This window comes from Motacilla alba, chromosome 10 (genome assembly GCF_015832195.1).
Source record: "Motacilla alba alba isolate MOTALB_02 chromosome 10, Motacilla_alba_V1.0_pri, whole genome shotgun sequence".
Lineage (NCBI taxonomy): Eukaryota > Metazoa > Chordata > Aves > Passeriformes > Motacillidae > Motacilla > Motacilla alba.
Genome location: NC_052025.1, coordinates 7,264,957 through 7,278,492, shown reverse-complemented (window position 1 = coordinate 7,278,492; position 13,536 = coordinate 7,264,957). Strand labels below are relative to the sequence as shown.

General features: G+C 37.7%; 1 protein-coding gene across 16 annotated transcripts in view; it reads left to right on the top strand.

Moving 5' to 3' along the window:
* The window catches only part of TCF12 (transcription factor 12), a 160,986-nt gene that overhangs the window by 131,186 nt on the left and 16,264 nt on the right, over nucleotides 1–13,536 (top strand). For 11 of the 16 annotated variants that reach the window (XM_038147085.1, XM_038147088.1, XM_038147087.1 and 8 more), the window contains 6 exons: nucleotides 978–1,117; nucleotides 1,440–1,584; nucleotides 3,109–3,173; nucleotides 7,250–7,328; nucleotides 11,984–12,057; nucleotides 12,982–13,053. In XM_038147085.1, coding sequence (XP_038003013.1) covers nucleotides 978–1,117; nucleotides 1,440–1,584; nucleotides 3,109–3,173; nucleotides 7,250–7,328; nucleotides 11,984–12,057; nucleotides 12,982–13,053 — 575 coding nt within the window. The remainder of the gene's footprint in view (nucleotides 1–977; nucleotides 1,118–1,439; nucleotides 1,585–3,108; nucleotides 3,174–7,249; nucleotides 7,329–11,983; nucleotides 12,058–12,981; nucleotides 13,054–13,536) is intronic. The other 5 variants (XM_038147091.1, XM_038147090.1, XM_038147089.1 and 2 more) reach the window with 1 other exon arrangement.

Genomic DNA, 13,536 nt, shown 5'->3' with positions numbered 1-13,536 from the left:
AGATGAAGGGAACTGTCTGTTGATGTAAAGTTTTTCTCATGACATTAATTGCTGACTGAAATTTAAAGGGATTACACACCAGGCCAGATGGACAAAATTCCCATCCTTTGATTTGTAGGGGCTTCAGAGCAGCATGCTGGAGTGATAGAGAAAAATGAGGTGGGGGCTTATTGACTCTTCTGGAATTTGACTGTACAATATCAGCTAACAGTCTTATGTTCTCAAATGCTTGTATATCCAGCATGCCAGAAAAAAGGGGGTTGCAGTGAACAAAACAAGAGCAGAATCCATTTCCTCAGCCTCACGTCACACAGTTAGCTCGTGCTGCAGTCTGGTGAGGGTTTGGAGCACATTGAGAGCTCAGTGTCTCAGTACGGGAATTCACAGAACACTTCTGTTTGTGCTACAGAAGGGAAACTGCCCTGACACACAGGCTGAGGCTTATGTAATGTAGTCATTTCAGCTACTTAAATCTGCTATTTTGAAATGTTTTTTATTTTTGTGGTGCTAGGGTATCTTAGACTATAAATTGCTTGTTTTAGGTAGATAGATGTTTTGCAGTGTATGTTTATGATGAGTTCTGTTTGGCCAAACTTCTTATCCCTCCACCTCCTTTTTTATTATTTCTTTCAGTCTGAACTTTTTATCAACACTGTTGATTTAAATCTGGCCTTACTGAAGGTCTGTGTAATTAGCAGAAGTGCGTGGTATTTTCTCAGCTGTGGTTGGATTATATTTCAGCTATAAAGCCTCTGTTGTTTCTTTGGTTTTTTAAAAATAAATATAGTAACAGTGTGGTGGTATGAAAATAGAAGATGCAGTATAAACTGGTCACTGTTTCCCCACTGATATTAGTCTCAGTAACTGAATTCTGTATTTGTTTAAAATAATCTTGTAAAGGAACAGAGAAATTAGTATTCTTCATTAAATGTATTTTTCTTGTTTTCTTTTCTACTGAAAAAATACTACAAAAAAAGATGGGACCCACAATTCTTCTGACCTCTGGAGTTCATCCAATGGCATGAGCCAGCCTGGCTATGGTGGGATGCTTGGAGGCTCCTCTTCCCACATGTCCCAGTCCGGCAGTTACGGCAGCCTGCACACACACGACCGTTTGGTAAGGCTCAGCACACGTTAATCTGTTTATAGTCGTGTATGGAGAACTAACTTAGGAGAATTAACTTCTCGTTTGCTGCTCGTGTATGTCAGCTAAAAACCCAGTTAGAAATCACAAACTTTGTGTATTACTAGATTAATGTCCTTTTAGTTATGTCTGTTGTATAAATAAAAATCTGTGGCTGTGTAGTGGTCTGTTCAGAGGTTGGATGAGTCCCTTTCTTCTGTAATAAAGAGCTGGGTGTTACATGTTTGGTATCTTAAAATATCAACATTTATTTAAGGACTACTTAATGTCTTATGTCTGCTTCTCTTCTCTCCAGAGCTATCCCCCACATTCAGTCTCACCTACAGATATAAATGCCAGTCTTCCTCCAATGTCCAGCTTCCATCGTGGCAGTACCAGCAGTTCACCTTATGTAGCTGCCTCACACACTCCACCTGTCAATGGATCAGATAATATTCTGGGTAAAAAGTTCTTCCTGATTTTTTTCTTTCATTTTACAAGAAAATGAAATTTAGAGCTGCATGACGCACAAAATTAGTAAGATTTTATTTATGGCATGCTTGTAGATCAGGAAAGATTCACCGCTGTGATATTTCTGTCCTCAATATGGCTGAGATGAGGCTGATTGTTTTTCAGTCAGCTTAAGACTTTCCCGTTTATTTGCTTTCACAGTGAAGCCTGTGCTCAGGGACTGGATGTGTGTGACTTAATGGCCACTGTCCCTCTGTGGTTCAGTACATGTGCGTGTCCATATAGGCCGTTCTGGCACTGAGGTTTTCAGAGCTGCTGTGTCACCAAAGCACTGCTCTGGAGAAAGGCAGGAAGGCTGCTTCTTAGAGGAGGTTGATAAAGTGCATCGTAAATTCCTCTCTTAACAGTTTTAGAGATTACAGAGTAGCCAGTATGGTGGCTGGTTTAGTCTCCTGTGTGCTCACCTAGGAAGCAAGAAATACAGGATGATCGTCTGTTCCTTGCTCATATTTGCTTGTCTTGAGATACAGCTGTAGAAGTTAAATGCTCCTTGTCGGTTCGATAGCATTTGCACTTAGCTTCATTTTAAGGAAGTGGAATTTAGTTAGGGTGACTATGTTAGCTTTGATTTGGGAACATGTTTTAGACCAAGATCTTTAAACAGAACCCAGTTAGTGATTCTGTATGGGAAATTCAGGCTGGAAAATCCAAGTTTGTCACAAACTTGGAAACAGTGAGCATTGCACTATTTAGATTTCTGATGTGAATGGCTTACATTCACATTCAATACGCTTTTTGGCTTTAGAAGTTGATAATTGGAGAAAGAAGATTTGCTTTTAAAGGGTCTGTCTTCTACAGCAAAGCAGATATTTCCGAGGATTCAGTTCCTCTCTGTGTTTCCAATTGGCAGGGCTTCAGACTTCCTCTTGGCTTAATGGTGTGTGGAGCAAAAGGGCACGCAAAGCTGCTGACATGCAACTGAGAGCAGGGGTGACAGAAAGCTTGGTGCATCAGAGCTTTTCAGGGACTTTTTAAACTGAAGATGAGAGCACAACACAGGGAATTAGAGCAGGGGGAGCAAGGAGACACACAAGGAACTATTCTGTGAATTTGGCTTTAAGAATTAATTAAATGTGCAGCAGTTCAGTGATAGCAGTTTAGAAATAAGCTGCAATAATGTAATTTTCTGATTTTGGTTTTCTTTTTAATATTTCATTAAAATTAGACTATGATCCTAGAAAATAATTTGTCTTTTTCTAGCTACTTTCACTTGTTGGTCCTTAAGTTATCATGGTGGTACTGTGTTTGACATTTAAGAGGAGAGCATCTAAATGTAAATCTAATTGTTTTAATTAAATTTTTAAGTCTAATGAGAACTGATTCTATTGACACTGACTTCCTCAGAAAATCTATTTAAAAAGTGGTTGCTCAACTCTATGTGATGAATAAAATAATAAAAGTAAATAAAATTTCAGCTTTAAAAATAAGTGTTTGCTTTACTTTCCACATTACAGGAAACAGAGGAAATGGTGCTGGAAGCTCACAGACAGGTGATGCACTTGGAAAGGCATTGGCATCTGTAAGTAGCAGTTAGAATATTCAGCTCTGAAACACATATTTTAATCCATTATTTATGTGTCATTCATTTGATAATATCAAATCAGGATTTTTCACATATGAAGGCAAGACAATATACTATGATGCAATTTCTTATACTAGAAAAATGTCCTTTCTAAATGCAAGTGAAAATGCTTTTATTTGAAGAAGACTCATTCTGAATTCCTTTTTCTTCAGGTGATCAAAAGATTTAAGGCAGATCTGGTTTAAAAAGCTGGTTAGACAAAGTAAAAGATAATCACAAAAAGTTGATTTTAATTTTTTTTCTGTAGTGTTTTAGGTGAAGTTAAATATTTTTAACATCAGTCTTAGAGCAGATCCTGCCTCAAGGTTTAAAATATTTTCTCAGTGGCTTTAGAAAACAGAGATTTTGAATGCTGTATTGTGTAGCTATAATCTATGGAAGAGCCTTTAGAATGGTTTATATGCATAAATTTAAACTTTTAACTCCTGTTGGAATAATGTAAGACATGGCAAGTATCTTCAATCTTACTGTAATTGTAATTTTCCATATGCATGCATACAGTAATTATTTTTTCATTAGTACAATCAGATATACTTTTTATAAAAGTGTAATTGATACACAACAGCAGAAATTTCAGAATTGGGAATGGTGGCTGGGGAAGCACTTGGTATTTCTGGCATTGAACAAACTTTGCAGCCCTAAATGACCGTCCCTGTGTTGGGTTCTGCATCCCTCACCTCATACCAGTGAATGCAAATGTGCATATTCATGCAGCTCCTGTTACCCTTGCATCCCTCACAGGGTCATATGTTAAAAGATTACCAGATCTGATAATGTCTGTAATGTCCATATTGGGAAGGAGAACTCTGACCTACTGGCTTTGAGGAGAAAAAGGTCCCTGTTGCTTTCAGGGATTCTGCAAGTAGATAACAATTTGGGAGTCCAGAGGGCAGTTAACGCTCTCTTTTGGTCTGTTTGAGACCTGTCAGAAAAGAAGGGGGTCGTTTTGCCTTCTAGACATGGCAATGCTCACAGACTCCAGGCTGTTCATTGCTCTGCAGATGTATTTGGGTGTCTGCTGTTCTGCAGCCGGAACAAGATTTCGTTGTTAAGTCTGACACGCTGGCCAGTTAGACCTGCGGGACTTCGTGACATTTTCCACTGCTCTCCTTTTCTAAATGATTTTCTCATCCTTTCAGGTATTTTTGTCCAAGTCACTAGCTGAGAAAGCCAGGCTGATGTTTTGAGGAAAAACTAAATATATTGCGAGTGGAAGTCAGGGCAGAAATGTTTAATCTAACTGGTGGGTGGGCTCTGGTTGTCATAGAAACTTGTTTCTGTCATCCCGTGTTGTTGCTTGGCAGGAGCAGCCAGGTCATTCCATAAATCATTTCTGTCATAGCTGATGGTGATGCATTCCATCTGCTCTATCAGTGCATGCCATAGTCTGCACACTTCAAATCCCTCGCCTCATCCATCTGCTTCCCCCGCACCCCGCACCACGCGCACCCAGCACACTCCCCGCGCTCCCTCAGCGAGAGCACGGCTGCGGCTGGGCGAGGAGGGAGCTGGGCTCTCCTGCAGGTGAAGCTGACACATGAATTTTGACAGCTAGGAAATCAAGAATATTTTTCTGTTTGAACAAAGTTTTATTCAAATACTGCGATTGTCGTGCGTTTTTTCCCCCCCTAAGATGCCGCTGTGTTCCTTTCTGTTTTGGCTTTAAATGCTGCTGCTGCAACTGTTGAGAGGAATTTCTAGTTCTAAAATTCTGTTGATGTACATCTCACAATAGGCCTTTCATGTGTGAAACATCAGAGGATACGACATTTGTTCTTCAGTTTAGGTATTAAAGACCATACAGAATAGTATGTGATTAAACATGTAAGGCCAGATAATACATTTGCAAAGGTTCTTTTATTTTAGGTTTAAGCCTGGATAATTGTGGTCTTAATCTCAGGGTAGGCAAGAAAGAGAATTGTACATGAAAGTATTTACACAAAGTTCCCAAAGCCCTGTGGATTATGCATTAGTTTGGATAATGAACTAGTATAGATAGAAAGAAAAGAAAATCTGGGTATTCGTGCCATTTCTAATGTGTTTCCCTGAACATTTGCCAAACAATAACCCTTTAAGATTGTGCCCATGGAGGGTTATATGGCAGGAGAAACATCTGGTTTATTTCATTGCCTAATGCCAAATCAAAACACTTGGTCTTTAATTTAGAGGAGATCAAACAGGAGGACTGTTTAACTTTGTTGATTATATCAGACCTCTTTGTGATAACTTATGTTTTGATTCCTACCTCAGCACTAGGGTAAAGGCCTTTGTATCGTCTCGGTAGTTAAATAGCCACTGGTCCCTCCACAAAAGAAAAGAAAATGTAGGGAAGTTGACTTCTAAAAGTAATTCATGAATTAAGTTTCTTTGTTGCTTTAGACTCAATAACATTAACATAACAAAGCCTAACTGAAATGTACACTGTAGTGTTTAAAAAATTGGACTAACAGCTCCGAGGTTTGGCTCTGCAGGCTCTCAATTGTGCAGCTTTTGTCTAAGAGCCTTTTCATTAGACCCTGGCATATTGGCACCCCACTGATTGGAATGGACCATGACTGATAGGAGGAGGAGTCTCATTTGTTGCAGTAAAATGAGTCATGTTACCGTTTAAGCCTGGCAGAAGGTGTCAGGGTTGTTCATCATTGGTCATTTAACAGCACAGCAGCCAGGGACTGCATGCAGAATGAATTCTGACCTCGTATTTTAGTTGGGGCTTTGCTGTACTGTAGATTTTCCCTGTTATAAAATACAGAAAAATAAAATTGGCAGGTACGCCTGTGGAAAATGAGCGGTTTCAAAGAAAACTTTGTGGCCTTTGACTTTATTTTAATTTTCTGTATCTTATCTGTCTGAAACTCTCTGCAGTTCTTATACTGACACCCAAGATTTATTTTTATGCTGATGTACAATGCATGAATTTCCTCCGGTAGTATGAGGTAGTTTGTTCTAAATATATTTCCTTTCTAGCATGTATGAAAAGGAGGAAGTATTTCCATTAGGGAACTGATGGTCTTTTCTAATGGAAAAGTACGATACACCAGGAAGGAGCATGTGGTCTATCAGGTCCTGGTTTTGTCAGTTCAGAAAATACAATATGGAACTTAATGAAGTTATTGTCAGCTAAATGCTGAAATGTCATATTGTCTGTGTGAAGAGACATCAACCACACTGCCAGTGAAGATTTTTTTTAACTGCCATCTGATGACTAACAAATCCTGATCTCTGCTCAAGTAAAACAGGTTTGAACTGATGACCTATAAAAATATGTTCTGAAGTCCATAGTCAGCTTGTAAATCTATTAAATTCCCTTCATAAAATGAATTTTCCCAGTGTCTTGAGATTTTATTTTTTAATTAAAGCTTTAAGCATGATGTCTTCTTTTTTACCAATAGTTTTTAATTTCATTATTAGCAAGAAAAGAACTGTTGTAAGTTTAGTATCTCAAGAGGCCAATTGATACTGAAATAAGAGGGAAGCATGTTATGTGCTGCAACACATTGCAAGAAACTTTTTTTTTGTTTGGTAGGTACCAATAATAAGAGAGCCTGAATGCTTTCTTGGTGTTTTGTGAAGGATTAATTTTAGCGGATAACATGTGTTGACTGCTAAAATCTTTCTCTAAAGTTTGTAAAGTCATTATTCATTGGCATTTTCCTGAAGTTTTGTTTGATATAATTAGCTGTGTACTGTGAACTCTTATGTGAATCGTTCCCCTGCAGAGACAAAAAGGCTGTAATTTCTGCTGCTTTTAAATGAGCAGGAAGGTCAGTTATACTTGTGTCACTATGAAATACAGACTGTGCTTATTTGGACAGCTGCTTGAAAATGAAAGTTCTTTGGACTTTTTAGAGCCTTGAGTGTAATAAAGCAGAGCTATGATTGAAGGATCAAATTGCATTTTTTATCAATCCAGAATCAAGAGTGACAATTAAAACATGAAAAACAATCCTAATAGCTTTTTTTCCTGTGTATTATAACATATATTGACATATAATCTCTTTGTCTGTCATCAGATTTATTCTCCTGATCATACCAGCAGTAGTTTCCCATCGAATCCATCAACACCAGTTGGGTCACCATCGCCTCTTACAGGTACAGACTGGCCATTTGTCAATACCTTGTTTGTGATTTCGAAAATGTCCTGTTGGGAATCACAGTGAAATCAGCATTAACTTCTTTGCATAACTGCTTGTGTATTTCGTTATTTTTTCCATTGTACAAAAGAAGACTTATAAATCCAGATTCATAGACATTTTATTAGGGGCACTCACTTGAGTCCTGGCAACTTGCTTTGAAAATTAGCAAATTTAAAAAATGTTTGGAAATATTAACTGACCATATATATGAGGGCTGTAAAGATATCTGTATGGATTTGCACTGTTTCAGAAAAAGAAGAGTGATTTGATTTGATTTGGGGTTTTTTTTAAAGCTATATGTTAAAGCTCTGCGGCAGCTTTCAGTGACAAACACAGCAGATGTGTGTTCCCTCTAATGAAAATATAGTAGGCTATGAGACTGTCCAACTTGTACACAAGACAGCTTTTCATTCATCTATTTCATGAATGTTTTCATTCTACGGGAGAAGAATTTCTGGCATTTTTGAAAATAAATGCTGTGTATTGCAGCCACCTCTGTCACCTGTGCTTTGTGTGTTTGTAGTGTGGATGTGGGAAGAAGCATTCCAGTGTGGAGATGAACTGTGGGCAGCTGCCTACAGCTATTAGTGGTAGTGCAGCTTTCACAGACACTGTGGCCTCAGCTGTCTAGTAAAAGTTGAACAGCTGTTCTCCATATAGAGAGGACTGTGAAAGCTCCATTGACTTAAATTTGTTGTTTAACAAAGAACTAGAATTACAAGTAAGATGATGTAACTTTAACCCTGTTCTTTCCTATAGTGCAATTTGTTTAATTATTTAGCATTTATACAACAGTCTGTTTCCCTGTTCTCTGTTGTTTAATATAATCCCTGCAGGCTTCTGGCCATTGGTCACTTTTTTGTAAATGTTGTGCTTCTTATAAAACAATAAAATTACCTTAAGGTGAAAAGGGTACAGAATGAGCTTAGCTGAACGCTTTTGTAATCTAGATGAATAAATTAGTAAAGGTATTGCATGCAAAATGCAGTCATAATCATATGGCTGTGAATATGCATATCTTTATATGCAGTGTCACTCAAAGCCTCCATCATTCATGCTTCTCTCCTGTTTAATGGACACTGCTCTGGTTTTCTCTGGATGTAATGGATTAATGAATATCTGACATGGCTTACCTGAGCAGCTGCTTTGGGCATTTCTTTTCTATTATTGAATAATCCATGTTGAATTGAGTAATGATGGGATTAATGGGATTTTTGATTAAGTGATTACAGTTGACAAAAATGTTTTGTGTATTCTGTTGTACTGAAAAGGCAGATCAGACCAGAAAATTAGTATTTTCTTTTTAACATCAAAGTAAATATTGAAAATATTTTGTGGCTGGAAGAACAAAGTTCTGACATTTCAAAGTATTTAAAATTTTAAAGATCCCAAAGAGGTTTTTTTCAAGAGTTGCCTAATGAGATACTGCACCTTGTTTTGTAAGCATGAAAGCACTAGCTAATTTCTGAGTTTAGAATACAAATTTGAGGTCACTAAAATTTGTCTTTTTTCTTTTGCTGTTGTTATCTTTGCCTGTTGCAACCTGTATGAAATGATGTACAAAATTTTCACTTTATGTTCCTTATTCTGGATTCTGATGGTTAAGACAGTAGACGTAAGCAAATAATACTGAAATCCTTTTCAGGCTCAAACTTAGCATCTGCTTCACATTTATACCCTCCCATCCCCTTTAATTCCAGTGATACAGAATTTATCAAGCCTTTGGTAAATTGCTCCAGTAGTTAATTACCTTCATTTATGAATCTGGACTTTTATCTTTATTCCCAGATGAGTCACTAAGAACACGGTGAAGCACAATGTGAAGTAATTACTACTGCATTTATTGCTATTTATACTCCTGGTAGCCATTTTCTGTCTTGACCCAAAAAGTTATTGCAAATAAAACAAATGTTTTATGTGTACTGAAATAATATATTTTGGAGCATTTTAGCCTTCGTTGTCATTTTCCCCTTTTGCAGTTAGATATTTGTTTAGCTAGCGTTCATAGTATTACAGATTGCTGAAGTCGTAATTTGCCCGTGCTTTAATTGTGAGTTACGGTAGGAGTACTCTGTTTACCAGGGAAAGCACTGACAGATACCAACGTCATGAACCTTGGGGTTCATAAGCTCACGACTGACTCTGGCTCTTATGTTGCTGAATGAGGATTAACGACGTTTTTTAATTCAGTTAAGTAAAAGCTTGGAGAACAACTTGATGAAAACCCCCAAGTATTATGAGACAATAGTGCGTGTCTCGCCTGCCCTGCCCTCATTTAATTTCTAATTTTACATAAACATGCCCGGAGCTGAGCATCTTGCATAGTTTCAATGATTGTGTACACGCATGTGAAGTTTATATAGGGATCTGAATGGTGGGAGCCTCGGTATTTTAAGAATCCTTCTGCAGCATCAGAGGCATTCAGGAGGTTCAGTGAGTTCTGAGGATGCAAAGCCAGCCCTCTGCAGCTCTGAGTGTGTTTGAAAGGGGAGCCAGAGGATTAGTGTTGGGGAGACTAGGGGTAAGAACAATACTGCAGTGATTGCTGTCGGTGACCCCTGTAAATCCTAGCACTTGCCTGGCTTATTTGTTTTTTAATGCTGCTGTGTTGGTGCTGCCCTAAAAGCTGCAGTTGTTAATTGCAGGGCTTGTGGTGCCAGGATGCTTTTTAACATAATTGGTGGATTTCATGCACAAACTTCTAGGAGGGGGAGTGGAATGAGGCAAGCAGGAAATCGGTGCCATCTGGCAACCTGCAGCCATGGAGGCAGAGTGCCACCGCTCGGGAAGAGCCCCGGCGGTGCCGGGGTGTGACTGAAAGCTGCAGGTCGCAGTTGGGTTGGACATTGCACCGGAGGAGTTGGTTGTTCCCTCCCTTCTTTTCTTTTTGTCTCCTTCGTGAGATGCCCCACTCACAGTTTTGTTCTCGGCTTGCACTATAGGAATAGGACCTTCTTCAGGTAAAGCCCCCAAACAAACGGAAGAGGTGCACAGGCTTTTTCAGTCTGTTTGCTGCTCACCTGGCCCCCTTCCTGCCTAATCCTGAGCTGCTGCTGTGCTGCAGGGAGTGGTACTCTGAGTTCTGATAGCAGGAGTGCTCCTGACCACAGTCCTGTCTCTAAAAACGGAGTTCTGAGCAGGGAAAAATTTGAACATTATGCTGAACCAAAATGCTCCATAGTTTTTTCATTAATGGTTATGCAAAAATAAGTGGGACTCCAAGCATTATTCCCAAGTTCAGGAATGACAGCAATGCAGACGGAGACTACAGGTCCAGAGCAGAGTAACTGTGTGAAGTGAAAGTCGGTAATTATAAACTTACTCACTGAATTCTTAGTATTTTAAAAGAGAATTCCAACACAACTATGGCAGCCCTGGACTTTCATGAAATAGGAGATTTTTATTATTTTTTAATTAGAAAGGAAATATTTAGGTATTTTAATAATTTTAATAGCTACGCAAGCTGTACTCTTTTTGTTAAATAAAACCTTGTCTTTAAAAGGTAACTACTTGCAGCTCTCTGAACAAAGGAACTGTAATGTTATTAAACCTTTTCCCAGTTTTCCAGACGCACAGCTCTGGCTGTTATTGAAAGAACAAGCCCACAGGCTCTTCCTTTAATGAGCTGCGTTGGATTGTATATCCATAATTTATTAATGTAATTGCTTTATTATTACATTTGTATGGCTGAAAGGAAGCTGTCTCTAATGGCCATAGAATTTCATGTAGTATCTTTATAAAAGATGCATTATTAGTTGGTGAGAAAAATGCATGTTGTACTACTTCGGGCTTTGTGTTAAAAGTACTGCTGTATTAGTTATTGCATTTCACATCTAATTATTTTTAAAATATACATGATAATTAGGTATTATTTTTAAAATATACATGATAATTAGGTATATTTATGTCAGATTAGAATGGCTGTGTTCTTGAATTTGAAGTGTATAGGTAATATGAATTTAATTGTCAATTTGTTGCACAATCAATGATTCTTCTGATGTGATTTACTTTCAGTATATCTGAAATACCAAATGGGAATGACTATTAGATGTAGTTTTACTTTTCTAAATTTGGAATGCATTGTAATCTAAAATGGTATGGTATACAACTAGACTAGATAAAGCTTTTCAATCCAGTTTTAAGTTTTTGTGTTTAGTAGAGAGGTGTCATAAAAATGGTTCTCCAGTTCTCCTTGACTTGGTGCATATTTGATGATTTTAAATATTTTTGTTGTGTATTTTAACAATATAAAAAATGCAGTTCATGTACTGAACAGAATCTGAAGAATAATTCAGCAAGTCTTTTATGGTGACACAGGCAGAAGCAGGTATTTCAAATATGGTGTGTGTGTACTTAGTCCACTTTTTAATGCTGAAGTACTCAGGCGATGTCACCGCTTTTGTCACTGACAATGATCTAACCCTGCAGATGCCAGGATATGAAAATTATCCCTCAGTAAGGCAGAATGAAGGAATTTGTCCTCCTTTGTATACCCATATGTTAGCTTACCTTTATGCAGAATATGTTGGGTTTAATTATGTTGAGAAATACAGTCTCTGCTTCCCACTTCTGCTGTGTAAATCTGTGCACTAACCTAGACAATTTTGACAGGTGCCAGTCAGTGGTCGAGGAGTGGAGGACAAGCCCCCTCATCTCCCAGCTATGAAAACTCTCTACACTCCTTGGTAAGAATTGTTGAAAGCAACATAGTACTTTTTACTTCGGAGTTGAAGGCTTGGTTTTGTATAAATCCTGCATATCATTAAAGGAAACAGTAGGATAGCATTACAAATGAATTCTTTGCTAACAAATGGCCTGTTCAGTTGAACAATATAAGACGTGCAGGGTGTGTCTTTCACCATCTGTTCCTTGGGCATCAGGCTTCTGTGCTGAGGACAGCTGGTGCTAAAGCGCTGTTATGAGATTCTGGTACCTTTTCACAAATCCATAGCTAATTCTTATCTAAAGTTCAGTCTGGAGAAAGATAAAGACTTCATGCCTCCGCATTTACTTGTCCTTCCCCCTCTCTCCCTCGAATGGCTGTCTCTAGGGCTTGTTTGCATTACACTGTTATTAAAGTATTAATACATTTTATTTGTAATTATTATTTGTTGTTGGGAATGTTCCTTTATTAATTAAACATTTTACAGAAAAACACACAGGCAGTAATCTACGGCATTGTAAATTTTCTTCTTTTGAGGATTCAGCAGAGGATTTCAGTTACTGACTTCCTTCTTACATTTCCGATACAATATTGGGAAGGAAACAGGGAAAATTTGAGGGAAGGTTTTGATTACTTGCTTAGTATTTCTAGTTTCCACAGATGTAATTTCTATTTTTTTCTGTCTAACAAGAATAAATTATAAGTTAAATGAGATTTCTTTTCTTCAGTATTTTGCAATTAAATATAATGGTTATGTACATCTTAGAATCCTAACATAACTGCAATGTTAAATATTAGCCTTTTCTTATCTTAATATAATCAGATCTCTGTTGCATTAACTTGACTAACAATTTATTGCTGACATGCACATCAGCTGTTTCCTCACCTCTTTTTTGAATTAATCTTAACCTGTGCTTTGCTTCCTGTTCTGTCTTGACTTTGCCAGAAAAATCGAGTTGAACAGCAACTTCACGAGCATTTGCAAGATGCAATGTCCTTCTTAAAGGATGTCTGTGAGGTACTATTTCCCTTTAGATGGTGCCTTTTTGTGTTTCAATTAACGCTTCCTTCGGATTCCCCATTAAAAACTTAAATTAGTGTAGTGTATCACCCATCTTTTGACTCCAACATCCTGCTATTTCAGTTTCTAGAGCTGCAATGTTTTGAATTGGTTTTGCTTTGGTTTTTGGTTTTTAAATTCCTTTTCTTAAAAGAAAGTAATGAAAAGAAAGTAATTTTAAGACAGACTTTGACAGTAACACAAATAACTCACTTTTACTTCTGAAATACCTAATCTGTTTGAAGGGACATTTTATAAAATCATAACTTGAAGTTTTGTCCAGTTTTTTTTTGTAATGCAGATTCTCAAAAAACCACTGCCTCTCTTAATTGTTTCCAGCATGGTGAGGCTGATTTTATGATCATTCTTTCTTGTCCTGCATTAGCTTATTTTTTAGCAATTCCTTTTTTTCTTTTCGTGCAATATAATAGCAGCTGAGTA